This window comes from Fukomys damarensis, unplaced genomic scaffold (genome assembly GCF_012274545.1).
Source record: "Fukomys damarensis isolate Sample0158 unplaced genomic scaffold, DMR_v1.0_HiC HiC_scaffold_24, whole genome shotgun sequence".
Classification (NCBI taxonomy): domain Eukaryota; kingdom Metazoa; phylum Chordata; class Mammalia; order Rodentia; family Bathyergidae; genus Fukomys; species Fukomys damarensis.
The window spans coordinates 52,836,281-52,859,702 of record NW_022900936.1 but is presented as its reverse complement, the minus strand read 5'-3'; the positions used below and the strand labels follow the sequence as shown (position 1 = coordinate 52,859,702).

The following is a 23,422-nucleotide window of genomic DNA, read 5'->3' as shown; positions in this document are numbered from 1 at the left end:
AGAATGTAAAGTTACAAATTTCCAACAACATCATTATATTGTCTACATTAAATGTACCAACAAAATTAATTTTTAAAAGGGATTATTTACATGTAAACCTGAGGTGCTTTAGGTTACTGAGGCAGCCATTATTAAGTGGGTCACAGGTGAAAATATATCCACACATCCCTTATAAAGGTAATCGAGATATTAAGACTTCAAATAAGATTTACTGAGAATTTTTAATACTAAGCTCAATTGTATTTTATAAACCCTGAAGACCATAATGTTAGGCATGAGGCTTTTTCTCTTACAATAAAGCCAAGGGATTGCACTGAAAACATTCATGGTTTGCTTGGGGAAAGGTGGCAGAAGACGGATACACAGTCTAAAGAATACTGTGAATACTACCCCAGGCAAGCACTGCCATTCCTCTGAAACCAACATCATTCATTTGAATCCTCCAATTCTCTGTTCCTCTATATAGCCTGTGAGGGTCTTAATGAACTTTTATTTCATAATGGTAGACATTCACTGCTTCCATTAAGCTTATGATGTTAAACATTGGTAAAATGCTTAAATTGATCCCCAGAATCCAGCCAAATAAATTCTATTGTGGATATCCTAGTTTTTCAGAATATAGAGCCCTCTATACAGTAGAAACTTTTTAAAGTGGACAGTTAAAGATTCCTGTTATGCTTTATATCTTGATGTTGCCTTAAAGCCTCATGTGCTCCTAAGTGGGGCTTTTGAGGTGATGGGATCATGGAGTATGGTACTCACCAGTGAATTATGTATAGGTCTATTATGGAATAAAATTTCAGGACTTATTTCTTCTTCAAAATTTGTAACTTAGAACCAACTGATCAACCTTTCCATGCTGCCCTGAGGTCTCCCAAGCTTCTGCTAACAATTATCCTATGTTCATCTTCTGTTTTATATTCTACAAAAGAGTGAAATCTTGCAATATGTCTTTCTATTCCTGGCTTATTTCACTTAATATAATGACCACTACTTCCATTCATGTGTTGTAAATCACTACATCTCATCCCTTTCACATAACTGAATAGTATTCCACTGAATATGCAGACCATCTTTCTTTTTCATTATAATATTTTGTTCTAATTTTCTTTTTAGTTTTTATTAGTTTTGCCATACATATTAATTACATTCCCCATGGGAAGTTATACATATACATAACACACCTTAATTCTTTTTTCATCCCCTTCCCTTGTGCTCCCTTCGTTTCTTGGCCCCCTTCCCTTTAGCAAAAGACCCATAGTATCTCCCTATTTCCTATTGTATTTTTTACTCTGCTCTGTATTTATATTTTGAGTTTCTCATTCATTCATCAACTGATGACACTGAGGTTGGTTTTATATCTGGGCTGTTGTGAATAGGTTGCAGTGAACATGAGAGTGCTGATGTCTCTTCAAGATAGTCATTCCTGTCCTTTGGATATAAACTCAGTAGAGTGACTGCTGGATCATAGTGTAGAATTACTTTAAATTTTTTGGGACTTCCATACTCTTTCCCATAATGGGTATACTAATTTATATTCCTACCATGAATGTGTGAAGGTTACACTCTGTTTTGTCTCTTTGATAATAAGCATTCTAACTGGAGTACAGTAGTATCTTTGTGGTATTTTTAATTTTATTGAAGATTAGTGATGTTAAAATTTGTTTCATTTACCTGTAGGGAATTTTGTACATATAGTTTTTTTTTATTCTAAATACAGGCTTTTAAGTAGAAAGTCAGAATGTACTTAAATATGCTTAAATCCACTAGTAAAATAAGCAATAAAAACAGAAATTCTTTACTTGAGTTAACTACTTTGCAGAACTCGCTAACCCAAGTTTGTAAGATAAAGCAGAGTCATGGTACTATAAACAAGGATGAAATCAATTCAGTTAAGTTGATTTCCAAGTTCCCTCATATTTTGGTCAAGAAAAACAACACCAAAGCAAGGATAAGCACAAAAACACTCTAGGAGTTACCCATGAGAACCTAATCTTTAAACTCGATTTTCTTCCTCTTTGCTGAGGGAGCATTGCTGCATTTCATCAAACACTGGAAAGGTACAACACTAAGCTAAACTATGCAAGGCTAAAGAATGGGAAATAGGCTCAAAAATTAAAGAAAGAAAGTACTTTTGGTGGCAGCAAATAAATGTAGAGGACCCCAAGAACAATAACCCTAAATAACATAGTCCTTAGGCCAAAATTTAGAGGACTCCACAATATACAAATAAAAAAAAAAAAACAGTAAATGAGTTTTACTGTGACAAGTAGAAGAGGAAGACATAACTTATCCTACATCTCTAAACATTGCATCAGTATTTATTATTACTAGCTGCTTTTTATTTCAGAGGTGTTCCTAGTCATATTTTGCCTCCCTTTAAATAATCGCTTGTAGCAGGACAAATAAAAAGGGAACTTTAAAAGACATCATATTGTCTTAGTCTGTTTTCTGTTGCTATAACTGAATACCCCAGACTTGGTTATTTATATATTTTTAAAAAGAGGTTTGATTCATGATACTAGAGGCTAAGATGTCCAGTAGCACAGCACCAGCCTCTACATAGCTCCTTGGGAGGGCCATATTGCTGCTTCACAACATGGCAGTAAGCTGAAGAGGATATGAGTATGTGTGAGAAAGAAAGAGCATAAGGGGTGAACTTTCTTTATAGCAATCCAATCCAGCTAAATCATTCCTTTGAGAATTAACCTACTTCCTCAAAGTAAGTATGAATCTATCTCAATGACCAAATGACTTTTAAAAGTCTCTATCTTCATAATGGCAACCAAGTTTCAATGTAAATTCCAGTGGGACAGACCATATTCAATCACAGCACTAACCAGAATGGTATTTTAGTTCTACCACTGTTTCTCCTTCTCTGGTTAATTCTGTTATTTCACATGTGTAGTTTCCTAATTTAGCATCAGCCTTATCCATTTGCAAAGAGCCATCTCCTTTTAATAATTCCTGGATATTGATTTTTGCAGTTGAAAAGCCACTGTCTGGAATGGATTTGTTCCTAGGTCCATCAAAGGTGAAAATAATTTTTCCTTTAAATTTCCATTTTACAAAAAGCTCCCTAGTGTCATCTGACTGTATGTTATTAACGTGGCATGGCAGGGTGACAGTTTCATTGCAGTTGTTGTAATATACAGATTTGATGTTTTTGAATAATAGCTGAGCTGAACCTGGAAAAGAAAAAGAAAAATAGTTTATTGAAGAGCAGTGATTCAAGGCCTAGTGTGTTGGTGCACACCTGCAACCCCAGCACTCAGGAAGCCTTTCTCCAAAAACAAAACATAAGTAGTTAAATTGTTTATTTATAAACAGTAAAGCAGTGAGCAAAACTAGAAGGTGAAAAATAAAAACAAGTTTCTAAATATTAACTTGCACATTTGATAGACAACAGAACCTTTTTATTCATTTGCAGCAATAAAAGGATGCATTACCATGCAAGTGGGGAATAAATTCAGAAATTGTTTTGGAACATGCATATGCCATATCTGGTTTTAAAAATTCTGAAGTAATCATTTCTTCCTACTGATATATTTTGTTATAGTTTATATCTAGATACCCCACCAAAGCCTCATGCCCTTGTAGGTGGGGCTTTGAAGAGGTGACTGGATCATGAGTGTGTGATAGTGGATTAATCCACTGATGGGCTGACTGCTGGATGTGATGCTGGTGGGAAGAGGTGGGTCACTATAGGCATGGCCTGGAGGGTGTATATATATCTCTTATCCTTCTTTTATTCTCCTTGCTTCCTACCTGCCACTCCATAAACTGTTCTCCTCTGCCATGACACCCTGCCTTGGAGCCAGCCACTTGTGGACTGACTTCCTATACAAACTGAGCCAAAATAAACCTTTCTTTCTTTGACCTGTGGGTGTTGGGTATTTTGTCCCAACAATGAGAAAGTAACTATTTCTTACCAAGGGAAAATTTTGAACAGAAAATCAAATCCAATATTAAGTCTTGGCTTCTGTATACTTCTAAACAGAACTTGCTAAACTCATATGAAATTTATTTTTACCTTTATATTGCATTTCCAAAAGAAGTGGCAAAAAACATGGCCAGTTCTACTGTATTTTAATATAAAAAGTGAGATGAATCAAATCATATCTTTCCACTCTCCTGAAATGTCTTAGAATACTAATGAGAAAACATCCTCTGTGACTATTTTTCCAAAGAAAAATATAGACAGCAATAGATATATTGTATGCAACTCTTACAAAGGATCATTCACAATTAAATAGCATCATCTTACCCTACACTTTCTGGAAGCTTCAGAACCATATCCAAATGTGTATTACAGGTACTCTTTCCTCCAAGTAACCACAAATCACTGAAAAAGCCAAGAAACACATTGAACTAGAAGCAGATACTGCTAACAACTAGGGTATATTCCATCAACTCTTCAAAATAGCATAAAGTATGAATAGCTGCTCTGTACAAGCTGGCTGAGTAAACAGATGTAAATGAGACATAAGAGAAAGATCCAAAAGATTCCCCCAAAGGTACTTTTATTTTATGGCTGTTCTGGGCCCTCGTAGACATTGGCATTGACTGCAGCAGGCTTGGGACCATATCCCAGATGATTCCACTCTACAGCCTCTGTGGATGATTCTGTCCCTCTGTTCACAGCCTTCTATTTTTTTTTCCTTTAAAAGAAACTTCCCCGTACCTTTACAGGGTTCAGCCTGTGCACTCTTCCCGCTTATGCTATAGCAACAGTCCTAATGAAGCCTTGCCAGACAGCATATTCTTGCCTATTCATGCTTCTATATTGAGTAGAGTGTACTGAGCTGGTGTAGTAAGAGCTGATAATGTCAAAGGCTGCTGGCTTTTAAAGTCATCAGCAGCCAGAGCTGATAATTTGCTGGCATGAAAGCCACCATTGGTCAGGAAGGGTAACACTGACAACTGCTATTAACAAAGTATGGTGGAGAGCAATGGAGAATTGTTAGGAGCCATAAGCTTGAGCAGCTGGAAGAGCTCTGAGGCCTGCCTGTCACTACCTGCTCTGAGCATCAGAGGAGGAGCGCTAATAACACTAATTAACAGCTGTTAGCCATTGCCATTCAAAGCTCAGGGCTTATAACACCAAAAGAGCTACACACTGCCAACTCATGGTTTCTTAATTGTACAAGAACATCCGGCTGGTAAATCACATCTTGGGAGCACTTGCAGTCCTCTTTGGAGGGCCCTGAAGAAAAGGGTTGACAGTGGTCATGGAACAAACCCATATCTGATTTCCGTATTATGTGTGTCTAAGAATTCACACTATACACGGACACAAGCTCTCATCAGTCAACTAAAATAGATGACACTGCGAAGGAACTGCAGTTATCTTCCATGTTCTTCATCCATTTATCAGTTCTTTTACTTAGGGAGTTAGTTGACTCATCCTTCAAAAGTCAAAGCACTAACAGATATAAATAAAATATAAACTTTGACAATAATTAATTCTTAGTACTTCTTCCTTATATATAAACCATAATAAAAAAAATCAGGGGCATAGGACGTTATTAGTCTAAGAAATAATTATTAAATAAATATGCACTAAATAATTGAACGAAATGCTGTACAGTGAATATGATCTGGAAAATGGTAAAAAAAAAGTGAGTATTTTTTGGTACTCAGTCTTAAGCAACTAACTTCCCTATGCCTTATTTACTGTCTGTGTTTGAGGATCAAAACACTAGATGACTTGATATCACTGTGGTGAGCATCAAAGGAAAAAATATACAGGCAAATGCTCCCTAAATAACACTACATTATAACATTATAGGGCAATATTATGAAAATGGGACAATGTGGTATTTTAGCAAAATAAACTGTACCTTATCTAATTTGTTCAAACGGTTATACTTCTGGGAATTTTCCATCTGAATCAGCTTTTGAGCATTTATAGCTCACCTCTTCCAGATCTCTACCTTTCTAGATAACCTAATATTAGGAAGCTCCAGGCAAAACTTGGGCTGTAAATTGCATCCTTTAAACCCTTGGTGCTTTGAATTATTTCCCCAGAGAGAGAAGCACTGAGGGGAGAAACTATACCAAACAGAGAAAAAACAAAGGGACCATGACATTGGAATTACAAAGGAAGGCAGGTGTCAGAAAATGGGGTGAAATTTTTTGATGAATTTTGGTGTTTTCAGTAGAGTGCTGAGAACTGTCTAACAGATCCTTTGGAATAATCTGATTCTGTAGGGACCTGGGCCTTCCTGTTACTGTGATTGGGTTATTTTACAACTTTATAAGTTACCCATAATTGATAGTAATTCACCGGATGACTGGTCTCCAAGTAGATACAAATTTTATTTTACTACTGATTTCCATTTGCTAGAAGAGAGGATTAAAATATCATGTTCCACTGACTAAACTAACCAATTTTGCATCTATTAGTAAATTACTTCCAACATTTTGCATGCCTATAAATGTTAATCTCTTCCAATTCTCCTTTAATTGCTTTTCTCTTCACCTTGGCTTGCTCTTAAATTGAGTTAAGTCAAAATTTTTAAATGTGTCCACTTTATATTTGTATAAGTCATTTAAAATTTATATTTGCATAAGTGATTTTAACATTTTTTCTTTAGTAAATGATAAAAGTGAAGGGTCCATTTACCCTGTCTAACTTCTTGAGAAAGCTCTAATTATGAAAGAAGTAGGTAGAAAACACTCCATAATTTTATAACTTATATTTATAAAATAAATTTTCTAAAGAATACAAAAAAACACTAATTTTACTGCTTTATTTCTCTTAGTAAAACACTTCATAACTTAGGTAATTTACAGAGAATAAATGCTGCCACTAAAATTTAAAGTGGAATTAACCTGGGTAATCTATGATGTAAATAAACTTGGCATTAATAATTAATAAGGATAATCCAAAATATTTCAAATGTAAAGGATAACTTCATCCTCTATAAAAATGTACAAAAATTACTAAATAGTAAGATGATGTGATCTGATATTTTTCTCATTAGCCTGGTGCCTTGTGTTGAAATGGCAAAGTGAAGAAAAGATGGAAAATATAGAGAACAAGTAAAGGAAAATAGATGAGTAACATGAACAACAAAATTGTTAATAAATAAGACATAGCAGTATAAATCACTTAGTAGATAAATTTAACCAAGAGTGATGTCAGAGTTACAGATAGAATAGGAAAACATTTTTATATAATGTGCCAACAGCTCTCTGATACTGTGGGATGGATCCACCAAACAGATTCCAGGATCTTCTGTATGGTGAGCAAAGAATTGTAAGCATATATCTGATAGTGAAAGAAGATTAGCTACACTTATTGAAGATCATGATAAATGATCATGAGAAAAACATGGCACAAACAGAAAAATGGTGCTGGGACAACAGGAAAAGCAAAAAGCATACCAATAAATCAGGCTTTCAGATTTCTCAAGAGATGCACCCCAGCCTGGGTGCCTCTCGCTGGGTCTCTAGATAAGACTGAGAGGAATGATTTACAGAGTGCTGAGTTATCCAGAGTCAGGGCTTCCAACAAGCATGCGTGTTCAGCATTCACTCTGATTAAATGATGTGTAATGATGGCAAGAAAATTGGCCCCAGGATGCTGCACAAACTCAAGTGGGTGCAGGGGCGTGGTCTCCCAGCCTCTGTACTAATTGGACCTTTTGACTTCCCAACACACAGACCACAAATTAAACTGTTTCAGACTACAGTCCCAACAACAGCCATGTCCAGCAGTTGCAGACAAAGCCTAATCATTGTAGTCAGGGCACACAGGGCCAGCTCAGATATTTTTCGTTTTGTTTTGAAGCAGGGTCTTGTTATAAAGTTCAGACTAGCCCTTGAATTTATGTGTAGCCCAGGCTGGCCTCAAACTGATGAAGATCCTCTTGGCTCTCAAATTCTGGGGTTATAGACATCTATGCTTGGCCCAGCTAAGAAATTTTAAGCCGCCAGCGTGCCTTGAGAATAGCCTGATAGGAAACATTGTGATAGGATGAGGGGATACAATGATGAAAAAATGTAAGAATTATCTTTGAGAGAAACTTAAAATTCCCATACAGAAAAGGAATATGGCTCATACAGTACAAGGTCATAAATATCACTGTGTATGAAAAAAGTGCTTTGGATGGGCAGAAGAGCAATCAGTCTTTAGGATTCCTAAAAACATTTATGTCACTACTAAGACAGGAGAAGATTTTTCATAGTGGGCCCTTAAATCTTTCCTTTTTTTTCTTCTGCGGTACTGGGACTGAACCCAAGGCTTTCCCACTGAGCTACCTCCTTACCCCATTTTTCTATTTATTTTTAGATGAAGTCTCTCTCACTTGCTAAGTTTTCCAGACTGGGCTGGAACTTGCAATCCACCTGCCTCAGCCTCTAAGAATGGTTTGATAATAGGCATGTGCCAATTTTTTATCTTTCCACAAGTATGATGTAAATTTTCTCTTCTTTAACAACTTTTGAACCTTTTCTTCCTTTGCTGGTTATCCTATGTCCTCCAAAACAGTCCTGTCTCACTACTTAAGAGTCCTTCAGAGGAGGCAGATGCCTTAAAAATTTCCCTCCTACAAACTTACGTGCAATCTGACTATCCACGTCTCTTTTCGTCCCACTTCCTTCTTTTTCAAAACTGAATCCCTTCGCCGGAGAGCTAGTTTTTATTTCTCCTGCTGATCCATCTACCTTTAGGACTTTTGCAAGCTAATTATCATTCTCCAAACCCCCTTATTGAATTTGTGAGGCATTTAAAAAATTCTTCCAAAAATTCTTGAGTATTCATCAGCCTTAAAATTCCCACATGGTAGACTCTTTCCTTGCATGCTAAGGTAATTTTCTTCAAAAGCGGTGCACTCACTCCTTAAATCTTTACCACCTGGCTTCCATCCCTTTCCCCTATTACTTCACCACTTCTGCTCTCAACTAAATCACCAATGATGCCTCCTAAACAACCAATGTGCTTGGTTTCCTTTCTGTCCTAACATCTCTGCAGTTCTTGAATCAGTAGGCAGCTCCTCATCCTGTGTTGCTTTTGTTCCTTGGCTTCTGTGGTTGCTCATGAAGAGGAATTTCCTCCTTCTTTGTCTATCTCTCCTAGCTTGTTTTCTTGAAGTCTTCTTGGCTCTCACTAATGGGAATGTCCTAAGAGCTTTATCGCCAGCACCTCCTTGATCAAGCAGTATTCTTTCCCATAGTTTTAACTGCCTTGCACTTTTCCCCTTACTGAACAAAGCCCACATTTCTTCTAAATTTCAAGCCTTAGATAATTAACTATCTGTTGTGCATTTCCAACTGGAAGTCCTAATATAACTTCAAAGTCAACACATCTGAAAACCTATGCACCCTTCGCTACCCTCTTTTCAAATCCTTATCTCCATATTGTATTTTGTATTATTTACCAGTCACCCAGACTTGGGCCTTGGAATCACACTAGATTCTTCCCTTTCCTTAGTAATGGAGAATTCTTGGTAGGTTCAATCTATTCAATATTTCCTAAAGTCCATATGTGTTGAATGAATGAATGAGACATTTATCCTTTCTCTTTTGAACAGCTGTAACCTCCTAACTGGTTCCCAGATTTTATCCTCAATGTTTCTCCCTCCTTGCCCCAGTGAATTTTCCATAGTTCCCAAAATAACTGTCCTAAGTGGAAATGTGTGCTCCTTTGCCTGATATGTTTTAACCACACTCTTCCCCAGTGTCTCCTTAGGCTAAATTCTATCTGCATTAGCCTGCACTTGAGATCCTTCAAGACCCTTTCCAGCCAAACTTCCTGTCCTTTCTCACTTCCAACTAAGGTCCATTCCTAATGACCTTCTTGCAACACTATGTATATGCAAAAGCACTCTCATCTCCATGTCTTAGCACTTGCTATTCCCCAGCCTACAGAGGTCTGTATCCTTCCTAAAGTCATCAGAGTAGAGTGTATAGTAGTTAAAAGCCGGATCTTGGTTTCAGACTCAGCTCAAGAACTTCATAGTTGTAGAGACTAGTTATTTAGCTTGTTTACTTACATGACCTTATCTATAAAATGTTTAGAGTGATAGCATCTGCCTCATGGTGTTAAAGTGAAATAATAAAAATGAAGTTCTTTAGTATCATTTCCATACATAGCAAGTGCTCAATAAACGGCAGCTACAGTTTATTAGATTTTGTTTTTTGTTCTAAAGGCCCACTGAGATGTTCATTCCTGACCCACTTTCTTACTACCATTCAATTGTTTTTGACCTATTATTACTGTTCTCATTGCCCCTGACTCAAATATTATCATAGCAGCTACTAGAAAATATTATCAGTACAGTTTTAATTAGATCATTCCATTAGACTCAGGAGAGAGGACAATGTCTTCATTAGCATCATACCAAGGGTACAGAAAATAGAATTCAATCCATTACTCTTGCATTAAAAATGTTTAAAATAGGAGATATCATGGTGGACTAGAGTCAGCAGCACTCACAAGACATCAGGATCCAGTGGTATTTGAAAATGGGAACAAACAAAAACCCAAACATGGGATGGCAACTTGAAGAAGCCCACCAGATGAATTCCAGTAGCAGGAATGTTTAGAAAAAGAAACTGGGCCGCCTCTTGATCCAAACACTGCTACAGCCCAGATGCAGTGACCATGTCATTTTATGAAAGGACCTAACCTCCTGAGGAAGAATCTAAATACAGCAGAGTTGGCTAGGCTGCTGCCACAGGCACCCAGCCTGGCAGATGCCACCCAGTACACACCTGTGCTCGCTCTCTTCCCTTTGGGAGACACAACCCAATGAGTGAGGTATTTGTAAGAGAGGGCCACCTCAGATTGGAGGACTGAAGATGGCACAGGCAAGAGAATCATTCAGAGGCCATAACTGAATTAGGGCCTATGAGCTCTAGCGACAGAAAGAAACAAGGGCATAATCCAGGAGAGAAATCTGGAACCAGACACTGAGCAATCCATGGGATAGCGGTTGTAGGTATATGCAGCAGCTGTTGTGAGAGCCAACCTGACTCCATCTTGAGCCTCAACACCAGCTTGTACCTGTGCTTGGACAAAGTGCTTGTGCTTGGACAATGCACCCAACCCCCCCCCACACACCCTGCTTAGCAGTAAATTTGCTGCAGTTTCAGGATGTTCTATGGCTCACCTAGTGAGTGAAACTTCCTTGCCCCCATCTTCACTAAAGTAGCATGGTTCTGCTTCTGGAAGATTCTGCTTGTTCTAGTAGTACATGAAAAAATATTTAGTGTCTTTCACATTAGAGAAATGCAAATCCATACAGAACTGAGATCCTTGTTAAGAATGAGTATGATCAGAAAATAAAAAAATAATAATAATAAGTCCTCTTGAGGCTGTGGGGAAAAAGGAATCTTTCTCCATTCTTAGGAATATAAACAAGTCCAACTACTCTGCAAATTATATAGCCATTATTTTAAAAAACTGAAATATAAATTCCATTTGACACAGCTAAATCTTTTCTGGGTATCTTCCTAAAAATGTTTAAAACATCATACTTCAGTAATACATACATATCCACATTCAGCATCAGAGTTCATAATAACTAAATTACAGAAGTGGCACATATGGCCATCAATAGATGAATGAACATAGAAACATGGTGAATATTCATGATAGAGTACTACTCGGCCAGAAAGGATAAATTTGAGCCATTTGTTGGAAAATGAATGGATCTTGAGGTTGTAATGCTAGGTTAAACAAATCAGACACAGAAGATTAAATATCATTTGGTTTTTCTTAAATGAGAAATACAAAGTATGAATTTTTTCTTTTCTTTTTCTTTTTCTTTTTTTTTTTTTTTTGGTACCGGGGATCAAACTTGGGACCTTCAGCTTGTGAGGCAGACAGTGAAACTACTGAGCTAAATCCCCAACCCCAAAGTATGAATAATTTAAAGAGCAAATAAATTAGAAATGATAAACAAGGAGACAGACTTTGTGTAGGTGGGAAGGAAATCTAGGAAAGTGGGGAGAGGGGAGCACAGAACACAAACAGCAAAAATGATCAAGATGCAATACATATATTTACTAATTCTCAAAGATGAATGCAACTATTATGTATCATAATATCATCATAAACATACCAATAAAAATGTATGAATCTCAAAAAAGAAAGTCTCTTCATGTAGGCAGGGATTCATTCTTCTTCCATATTTGTGGGTGTTTTTATTTTTGTTGTTTTAAGAAAAAGGATCTTGTTATGCCGCCCTCACTCGTCTTGAAATCCCCTGAGCTCAAGTGGTCCTCCTATCTCAGGCTCCTGAACAGCCAGAAATACAGGTGCCTGCCACTCTCACTGTTTCTCAATTCTATAGGCCAGATCATGGAATCGCAAAGCTGCATAACTTATTGGAAATTTTCTTGTCAATTATATGCTTGGATAGAAAAGTTCCTTAAAATTCACATGAAAATATCTAAGAATGATTTTCTTAGAGGGCGATGTTTCAGTTGGATCTTGCTGTTAAATAGGAATGTCAGGGTAAAGAAAGAGCTTACTAGGCAAAATAAATAACATTTTTACAGAGGAATGAAGGAAGTGAATGAATAAGTGAGAGCAGGTTAGGTCTAGGATATAAGGATGAAAAGATGGCAAAGAAAAGCTGTAAAAGCTTCCTTGAATGTCATGATGAAAAGTGCAGCCAACCACTTAGCTTTATTTTCACTTTAGAAATAACATTGACAGCATTTTGAAAGGTAGACTGAGGCTAGAAAAGAAGAGAAAGTAAGACCTATTAAAAGTCTACTGCATCAGTCCAGGAAAATGATAAATAGATAAGGGTTAAAAATGACAGTAAAAGGGCAGGGGATCTAGCCCAGCAGCACAGCACCTGCCTGGCAAGTGCAAAGCCCTGAGTTTGATTCCAGGTGTGAAAAAAAAATAACAGTAAAACTCAATATTTTTATAATAAAAAGAAGTCAGACATGTAAGAGTTGAGGGATTTAAAAAGAGAAGCCAAAAATTTTCACCAAAGTAATATGTGTAACTAGTTGTATTGTGGATTAATTATAGAGAAAAGAGCCTTGAAAATTGGGAGAGAACATTCCTTCAATATTTAATAGTTTAATCATTAAAGTACTATGGTAAAATGAAGTGGAGATATCCAGTAAATTCCCAGACCTATGAAGCTGGATTTAACAAGAAAGGTCAGAGGGCTGGCGATTTAGCTCTGTGGCACTACGTCTGCCTCATAAGCGAAAGGTTCTGAGTTTGGTCCCTGGCACCAAAAAAGAGTTTTTTAAAGAAGAAAGGTCAGAGCAATAAAGGTTTTGAAATCTGCAAGAATGTAGTTGCTAACTGAAATCATGAATATTAAACAAAATTTCCTAGACTCCTTATAATTCAAATAGAGGTAGACAATAAGATCTTGAGTATTTACATACCTAATAGTTTAAAGGGAACAGGCCAAACAAGAAGTAGAAGAGATAAAAAGTATATGACTGTAGTGTAAATAAGAATAAAAATGTATAGTAGATAATGTAAAATAGGAATAAAAGGTCCAAAAGGGAAGGGGAAGTGGGAGAGGAGGGGAAAAGAAAGAAGGAAATGGAATTAACATGATAAAATAAAAAATGAAAACAAAGTCATTGTAAATAGAGAGGGGTGGCGGGGGTTGAAGGCAGCACAGGGGAATGGGGAAAAAAATAAGAACCAAGATAGATTATGTAAAGATACAAATCTCCAAAGATGAATGTCATTATATTGTATATCTACAATGTACCAATAAAATTAATCTTAAAAAAAGTATATGACTACTACAAACTAAGGAAGAGTACTTACTAAGGATAAAATAGGTGTTAAATGCTCTCTAGATTGCACATTTGCTATTTTATCTCTAGCAATGTCAGTGAACAAGAGAATAAGATAAAAATTGAACTTGGGAAATAAATGAAAAGAGAATCAAGCAATAGTGAATCTCTTAAAATAAATCTGTCACAGTAAATATTTCAACTTTATTAAATGCAGTATATAAAATGTCTAAGATATATTAGGCAGACAGCACATTTTAGTTATTCCTATTTGAAAAGGATAATTTCATTTTCCTTATAGTATCTCATTTCTAACCCTTGTTTTTACTGTCATCTTAACTCTAAAAGTTAGTGGAAACACATAACAACTGGGCTGGGAATTTAGCTCAGTGTCACCATGCCTGCCGTGCAAGCGCAAGGTCCTGAGTTTGACCCCCCCCATACCAGAAAAAAAAAGAAAAACAAATACACAATAACTTTATTGCCCAGATAGTTGTTTTTATTCCATTAAGTTTATTGGTATATTTTAGGTCTATATTATGATCACATTTATCATTGGGAATCTGTACCTGTACATTTTACTGAGTTAATATTACTCTGAGAAGGGTAGCTAGAAAATACTAACAGAAACTAAGAAAATGAAATATAATCATTTGAACCTTATTCCTAAATTCTAACCAATAGCACTGAACTTTGAATAAAAATATTGTCCTACTTGAGATTTTTCAGATATTTAGCAACCTCCACCTAGTAGCTGGTTCTAATTTATATTTACAATCACAGAAACTGCTTCTGTAATGTTATACTATTTAATGTTTTACAACATTACTTTTATATTTTTGAATAGTTCACTGCAATCAATGTTTGCTCATAATAAAGGTTCCATAAAATAATAGTAAATAAAGAATAAATGATATTTTAAATTTTAAAAAATATTCACCACAGTAATAAAGCAAAAAGAAAGGCAACAACTGAAAGCTTAGACACAGGGATAAACAAGGACAAGGGTATTTTAGTTCTTGGATTGCTTTTCTTCTGTAATACTGGGTAAAACTTGATCATAGATGCAAGATAAGGGGAAGCGGTCAATAGAGAGGGCAAGATGTAGGATGCAAGAAGGAAGAATTAAACTGACTGAGCAGGTCTCCAGGATGGTAGAAGTCAGAGTAGTACACAGGCTGCCTTTCCCCTGGAAAGGGGAAAAGGGATTCTTCTGACACTTGGTGAGAAGACAATGACAAGAAGGTCATCTGAGACATCATAGGTTATCTTAGTAATGGTGGGAAGGCAGCTGAGGGACCAAAGCACTCACCATTACTGTTTGCAATGGAGTAGGAAGTTATCTGCTCAGAAGGAATGTTCAAGAATGGGCTGAGAAGCTCTAGCAGCTGCTAAGGTAAATGAAGCAAAGATCGTGAGTAAAGATATCTGCCAAAAATGAATCCTACCAATTTCCCCTCAGAACTAGCCACTGGCATGAAGAACAGGAATCTCACACTGAGTAGGGTTAGGGACAGACAGGAGGATCTGGTCGCACCTCTTCCTGGTGGAGACTAAAATAAAGGTATGGGGTAGAGTGGCGAGTCCACAGTGACTTAATCCTGACTCAAAGTAATCCCTGCACAGGATTTAAAAGTGAGCTTATGAGAATGGAAGTGGCCAACCTGGACTTATGAGAGATGAGACGTTTTAAACTCAATGACATCCAGAATTATAGCCTTATCAAGAATTTCAAATACATTAAATACCACTGAGGGATAAAAACAAACTCTATTTTCAGTAAACTGCATTGTAATTTATTAAGAAGCATTGTATGAAATTTGTCCATAAGCCAAAGAGAGACTTGCCAAAAGCTTAGAATGTAACTTGGGTTCACGTATGCTTAAAATGAAAATGTACAAGTATTAAGATATGCACATTAATTCTCCAAATCTAAATCTCAAACCTTGGAGTCGACAAGATTTTAAATCTTGTACAACTGCTCCACGGATATGAAATGAAACATTCAGAGGAGGGTGAGGCTTTTAATTCCTGTTTCATCTTCATCTCACCACAGAGAATGAAAATCCAGATTCTGTTGTCTTAGTTTAGGTACATCAGCATTAAGTTTTCTACATATTCTGTATTTTTACTTTACTACCAAATGAGCCTAGCAAAATTGATCCTATACTATTATTATTTTTGTTGTAGAGTAAATGCCTGCACTAATACACAAAGTTGAAAATAATGTAATTTGCATTAGACTCAGACATGAGACATAAAAATGTAGAAATTTTTATTTTATATAAAAAGCTATGACCACAAAAATCTAAAAGGCAAAGACAGGTAAAATGGTTATGTGAAGGTGATGTCACAAAACATTACTGTATTAAAAGCAATGCCTTTCCTAGCTACAATTGAATTCACATTAAGAAATTCAAACAGCGTTGGTAAAAGGAAGTGATTATTCTGGACTCAGAAAATTTGTCACTGGGGTTCAGCTGTTTTCCATCTTTAGAACCTAGTCTTACAACTCTCCATTAACACCTCAGGGGAAAAGAAAAGACATCTGCCAAAACACAGATAACAGCATGAGCAAGTCTCCTAATGGTGGGCATTAAATGAAATTCTTTAACACATTGCTTCTGGTCTTGCTGGGGTGACACTATGAATAAGGACTTTCCAGTAGACATTTACTTCCTTAAGATGGCAATTTATGTTTGATAATAGCATACTTTTTAGAAGAAAAAAATTCTCATTTAAACAAATCACTGTTAGATTTAAATAGTAAAAAAAAACATGTGTATACTGATTTTAAAAACTCACTTTGAAGAAAATCATTCAACCACTAAAGATACTTCATAAAATATTAATTATTTATTTATGGTTATATTAGTATCTCTGAATCTGTTGATTTGCTTGCTTGTTTGCTCCTCCCCTCTTTTCACCTTTCCTTTTCCTTCTTTTTCTTTTTCTTTCTTTTTTTTTTCTGGCTTTCATTCATAGCACTGGGGATTAATTCCAGGACCTTGCATTGAGCTCCATCCCCAGCCATTTCTTATTTTGAGACAGGTTCTCACTAAACTACTCAAGATGGCTCAAACTTGCCATTCTCCTGCCTCAGCTTCCCAAGTAACTTGGACTACAGATATGGGCCACTGTACCTAGCGTGTTGATGTGCTGTTAAAATATAATTGGACATGTGGGGAGGGTGTGATTTGTTGTGCATCTTGTAAACCACTACAGCAGGTTGAAATGTCTTTAATTAGCTGAAAGGGTTATCCAAGAAGACCTCTTTTACCACAAAATCATCTGAAACTGTAAGAAGAGTGATGTACCTTTTGAGACTGTTCAAGGTCACTATGGGATGACATCAAAATTAATTCTATCCAGGTTACAAAGACTTAATTTAGAACTTCGACCCCAGGGAGGCTACAAAGCTTTAAAAGGTTTAAAAAATGTGACTAAAATAGAAATACAGGTTACTGTGAAATAATATTCATTTATTTCACCAGAATGATAATTAAAATATTTCATAAGTAAATACAGAAAGTTAGCAAACAAAACAGATCCCTGATTTTTCTTAAGGCTCGATTTTTCTAAACAATCAAAAACTTAAAGACAACATAAAATAGAAAATTATTTTAATATCCCAAATCTTTGTCTCATAGGCCAATTATGAAAAGGTGAAAGAAAATCTCCAATAGTGTGATTACTTCTCTTTATGGGAAGCCTAATTAGATAATATAAAATCTGGTGAAAATGTGCTTGAATATAATCAGACCCAAGAGTATATGTCAAGGTTATGATAGTTACCACATTAGTGAACATAAATAAGAAAACCAAAATCTGAAGCATGAGAATGCATGGGTCTTAGAAACAATAGAAAAATGTGATTTTTTTTTTCCTCTTCCCTTCCTTCCTTTCCCCCTCCCACCTACCTTGCTCCTCTTCCCATTTGAAAATTTTATTCCTATTTCCCAATATCTGTCATCCATTTTGGTCCTTATTTACCCTTTCCATTTCTCACACATGAGCCTAGTTATGTTGAAAATTTTAAATATATTTTAAAAATCCAAAGATACAGAATCAAGTCACACCTATAAAACAGCTTTAATAGCAGGCTACAGTAGTGCAGTCAGAAAAATGAAATTACAGGAGCCGACTAAAAACAGAGGGAGATACCAATTAAAGGGAACTTAAAAATATGAGAAAGCTGTATTTTAGAAAATGGTTAAATTATAAATGAAATAGATTTCAGACTTAGAATACTAATCTCTAGTAATTATTGTATAATCTTAGAAAGACAATTTAATTTGTCAACACAACCTATATATAAATTCCTTTATAAAGTTTATATTTTAGGAATCTTTCATCATGATTTGCTTTAACTTCCTATGACTTGCTTAAACCTTTTTGATATGTTATATAGGTAATATGCATGTATACATATATTCTGGAATAAACCACTTATTTTATTTTAGGGCAAAAATTGGTATTTTATCACACAATTATTTTTCATTTAAAATTATTTTAAATAAAGAAAAATAAACGATAGATGATAAGAAGCACGAGATAGATCTTTTTCAAATGTGAAGAGGATTAAAAGATGGAAGGAGGAAGAGAGACAGGTGGGAAGTGGATGAAAAAAAGAATTGATATGTGTTATGTACATGTACCAAATCCTCACAAGGAATATAGTCATTATGCACTGCAAACATGTACTAAGAAAAAATAAAAACTGAAGAAAATTCTTTAAAAATTTTATCTAAAAATACATCTTCATATTTATAACTTCCTTTTTGTCTCTTATTTATTGGTTAACATTTTTGTCTTATTTTTCCTTCCAAAGTTTATTTTTTTGAAAGGATATTTTTTAAATATTTCAGGAATTAAACCCTAAGAGTCAAATAGCTGTGCTTGCTTCATAGAAAGCATCATACACTGTTAGGACTAATATTCAGATATGCCGAGAAAGCTTCAAGCATTCATAGGTGAGGCTTTTGGGAGTGACTGGATCATGGGTGTATGATACTGGATCCACTCACTGGTTTATCATAGTTTGTCATAGAATGGATGTACTGACAGAAGAGACACCCTTGGTATAAGTAGTGCCAACTAATAGGATTCTAGCCTGCATAGAATAGAAAGGGAAGCAGAAGGAAGGCTGCTGCTTCCTGCCTGCCATGACATGGACTGTTTCTCCTCTGCCATACACCTCTATCATGCTGCCCTGCCTGGGAGCCAGTTGACTATGGACTGAAACCTCTACAACCTGTAAACTAAAATAAACCTTTTCTCTTTAACTTGAGGGTGATGGGTATCTTGTCCTAGCAATGAGAAAGTAATGAAGACACTGTATTGTACTCTCCTCTGTACATTTTTTCTCAGATAAAATTTACATTTTTATGATCTTAAACATTTAACAGAAATAACCATAAACTTGGCCTGCATTGTCTTTAATGTTTACAACTTTGAGATATGGTTACTTCAAACCAACAAATAATGGGCCAGGGACTTAGCTCAGTGGTTCTGCCGCTTGCCTCTTAAGTGCAAGGTCCAGAGTTCAATCCCCAGTATTAAAAAAAAACAAAAAACAACACAAAAACCCAACAATATAACATTACCAAATTTTTATGGAAGTCACATCAACCTGTAAAGCGCTAGGTTACTCTTTTATCTGACAATATACTTGATTTTAAGTGTTTATTTTTTTCAAGTCAATCTAGTACCCTTATGTGTTCTGGTAGAAAAATATCATATACACATAACATATAGATATAAATGTAACAACATACAAATGAACAAGGATAACAAATCTTAGTTTTCATTACTTTAGTCATGAGTAAAACTTAATAATGTGACTTCACTAGTTTAAAAAACCGTGATACAAATTATATCTCTAACAAAATGGGACAAGGGTAAACTTCAGAATTTTTTTATTTGCTCTGAAAAATAATCTTTAAAGGCTGTGCACTAAACTTTTGATACATTAAAACAGGGAGAGGAAAAAATTTTGAAAGGCAGAGAGGTTAGAAGTCTACATGTTAACCTACATTTATCATGTTTTAAATTTAGTTCTGAGGGAAAGAAAAGCTTATCATTTATTTGTGCAATGGTTTAAAATATGTATGAAGATGGACTATAATTATCAAATATATATGTATATATTTTTGAATATGTATGTATATCTATTTATTTATTTGAATACACACACAGCAAAATTTCATCATGTGTTTTAGGATCCATTTTTAAGCCTTTGAACAAATAGGGTATCCTGTCTTAGAAAGGTCCTGGTGGAATCCAATAATTAAATTTAATGTAGAATAGTTAAAGTGTATGCGGTATGGGAACCCTCATAAAGAAAGAAAAACTTCAAAGAAGTTACCAATATATTGGATTGGACAAATAATAAAAGTTAAAACTGTGGCTGAATATGTAAGGAGGATTTACAAGAATTTTACAGTGTTCCCTTTATCTCAACATTTTGCCTTTTTAGATAAAGACTATGCGTTTCTTTCACTATAGGAACCTGTCTTTCTCATGATGATTCTTTTGCTTTAAGAAATAGCAAAAACTATTTTTCAAGTGTCTTCACTTGACCAGCCAATATGTCAAAGTAGCAAGCTTTAACTTTTCCATTTCTTCCAAGTTCCTGGAATTTCTCTAGAAGTTTTATTTTTAAAGGTGACTGTGGAGAGAATAACTGTGTTAACAGCTGAGAATCTATAGGCAGGTGAGGGCAAGTCTCTGAAGAGAGAAGAAGGAGTTTCAGCTTTACTTGTCTGTGTCCAGAATGCATTTTAAGGCAACGAATGCCAACTGAGATACATATCCCACCCAAATTGTTTTATTTTATAATGATCGCCTTTATATTTAAATAAGTAAGTGTGGAGAGCCTTAAGGAATCCTAAAGTGTTTGAACATATCATCAGCTACAGTCTAGGACTGTCATGACCTTGAATTACTGAAAGTTCGTAATGTAAACAAATTTATCTAGGACATTTGATTTAAAAGTGAATATACAAAAACAGAGATTGAACAAAACAAAACATGAGTGCACACACACAAAAGGAAAAAAAGTGCATAGACACTTACTAGGAAGGATGGGAAAGCTTCCTCATAAACAAGATGGGAAGACTTCATGAAATATGTGCAAATAACAGTGCAGGACTTGGCTCAGTGGAGTTGGAGGTTCTGAGAGAGACCCAGGTGAGGAAAGGAGACCCAGGAAGGAAGGCTCTTCAAGGGGCAGATGTGGGTACTGCATGCAGTAATCCTGTCAGCAGTTAATTTCTGAGGTGATTCTGCTTTGGACCCCACTTCTGACATCATTTAATACATAACCAACTGAAAATGTAAAGACAAATCTGTAATAATGGAACTTTTATTTGTGACAAAGTTACCTGAGGTGATCTGAAATAAAGCTCAGTAGCATAGATAGCATTATACAAGAGCATGATTTTTTGATGAATGGCTGAAATTACTAGGTGAAACCTTTACAAACACGTGGAGTGTTCCATCATCAACTGCTAAATAAAGTCAGTCGTGACAGTCTGTCAGGGCATTCCGTCCAGTTGGTTTTAGGAGGTAGTTCTTGAAGCAGGCATCCATGAAGTCAGTAGTGCCCCACCCATGGCTTCTCAACTCCACTTAAGTGTTTGTGACTCCACTTGAGAAATGACTGCATTTAGCCTAACAATTTTCAAAGGTGCACAGAGGCTAACAAAATGAAATTATTTTAGCAGTCTATGAAAAATGGAACAATTGATGTTACTGGTACTCAAGCTCAATTCTGAATCTTACAAACAGTTCATAAAGGACTCTACAAATTTGAAGTGTGACTGGCACTACAGTGCTATGAAACTTCCTATTTCTTAGTTTTTACAGATGAAGCACATGTTTTTAAAAAGCAAATGCCTGATCTGTGTGTATGTTGGGGGGGGTGTATCAGTCTATTTAATGTTGCTCCAACAAAATACCTAAGGAAAGGTACTTTATTTTAAAAAGAAGATTTTTTAGCTTACAGTTTTGGAAGCTGTAAGTCCGGGATTGAGTAGCCCCATTGATTTATCTTCTGGTTAGAGCCTCATGACAGAAGGCTTCACAATGGCAGAAGTGTGCATAGAATTCAAATGGCATACCAAGAAGCCAGAAACATTCAGAGGTCAGGCTCCTCCTCTCAAGCAACTTCTGTTGGAGGAACTGAGGATGGAGGTACAGCAAGATGATAGAGAAGAGAATGCTATGGGGCAAGAATTAAGAAATCAGAGCTAGGATGGCAATGTTGAAATATCAGAAAACCAACACATACCAGTTATATCATAAAACCACATACATAAACCAATACCACACAAGACTCCCATGTATACACAAACCCAAAAGTACATGACCCTTGCCTGTGTCTAACCTCATTTGCAGTTTTGACACTACCACCACCCCATAGTAGGTTTTGGATGCTAGAACATCTTCCTTAAAAACCCTGCAAGGTTAAAAACTAGCCGTTCCTGAGGTGGTAGAGTCAGGTACCCACTTGGGCCATGGTTCCTACCAATCCCCAGCTACAGATCCTCCCAGAATCGCAGAACCAATACCTGGACTTGTCCAGGCCCCAAGCCCTTCTCACTGGCTGGCTCCCACCCTGTGGCCTGTACCTTCACTTCTGTGGTTTACCATTTAAAAGGGGCTATGCCTTTTAAAATAAATCCTATTCTTGTTACCCCTTTTGAGTGTCCTGCTCAAATCTTTGTTTAGGATACCAAGAACCACCCTCCCAAGCAAGCAATTTCCCTGAGACCCTCCATCCCATAACAAAATTGATTAGGGTCCTATAAGAACTCCACTCTGGGTACTTCCAGGTATCAGGATGCACTTTGTCCTACTACTGGGGAGACTGAGGCAGAGCGATCAATTGAATCCACAAGAACTGGATTCTTGTGCCAGCCTGGGCAACATCAGGAAACGCCTCAGACTCAAACCAAATCCAACCAAACCTACTTGAACCCTTTCCCAGGGCCGCATCCCCCCACCTTCAACCTAATTATTTTCATTTCTTAGCTCCAGCACACAGCTCTTTAAGGGGACAAAACACATCCAAACCACCACAAAAGGCAAAACTCCTTTGAAGTCCAAAGACACCAAGTCCCAATGTGCAGCATGTGTATTGGGATTCCAGGTTACTGTCTTCTTACTTCCAGCAAAATTTAGGTAACTTTTAAAACTTTTCCCCCAAATAAAGTAGGAAAATATGAATGGTTTGAAGTGTAGTTACATGACAGTGTGGCTTGGGGGTCAAAAGAGAGTTTCAAGGAAGTTTATTTTTAGGTTTAAAAACAACGAAGTACACCAGCAAAGGATTCTTCTGATAAATGCAGGGTCGGAAAGGAAACAATCAGGCCCTCTTCAGCCCTCCGCTTCCCTGCTCCTGCAGCAGGGCAAAGCCCCTTCCGACCGACTTCACCCTAAGGCGCGCTTCCACCGCCCGACGCCCGGGCCCGAGCCCTCGCACTCTCCCCCTCCGACCCCAAGTGCGTGGGCGCCCGAGGGAGAGAGGTGAGGAATTAGGGATCCCACACAGCAGCCATCCCTCGCCCCCTCTCTCAGTTCCCGTTTGCACGAGTTGCGCGGTCTCCAGTCTTCCTCCGGCTGCAGCTGCGTGTGGAGGCGAGGACGGGGTGAAGGAGGGAAGCCGCTGCCACCCAGGCGG

At 36.6% G+C, this 23,422-nt stretch overlaps 1 protein-coding gene across 1 annotated transcript; it reads right to left on the bottom strand.

The window, feature by feature from the left end:
- Positions 1-845: 845 nt before the first annotated feature.
- LOC104866272 (leukocyte surface antigen CD47) lies at positions 846-22,013 on the bottom strand. Its single transcript, XM_010630157.2, has 4 exons — positions 21,861-22,013; positions 11,121-11,194; positions 2,841-3,188; positions 846-922 (listed from the first exon to the last, which is right to left on the bottom strand). Exons 2-4 carry the CDS (start codon positions 11,146-11,148, stop codon positions 846-848), a joined length of 453 nt encoding a protein of 150 aa, XP_010628459.1. The 5' UTR covers positions 11,149-11,194; positions 21,861-22,013.
- Positions 22,014-23,422: the final 1,409 nt, after the last annotated feature.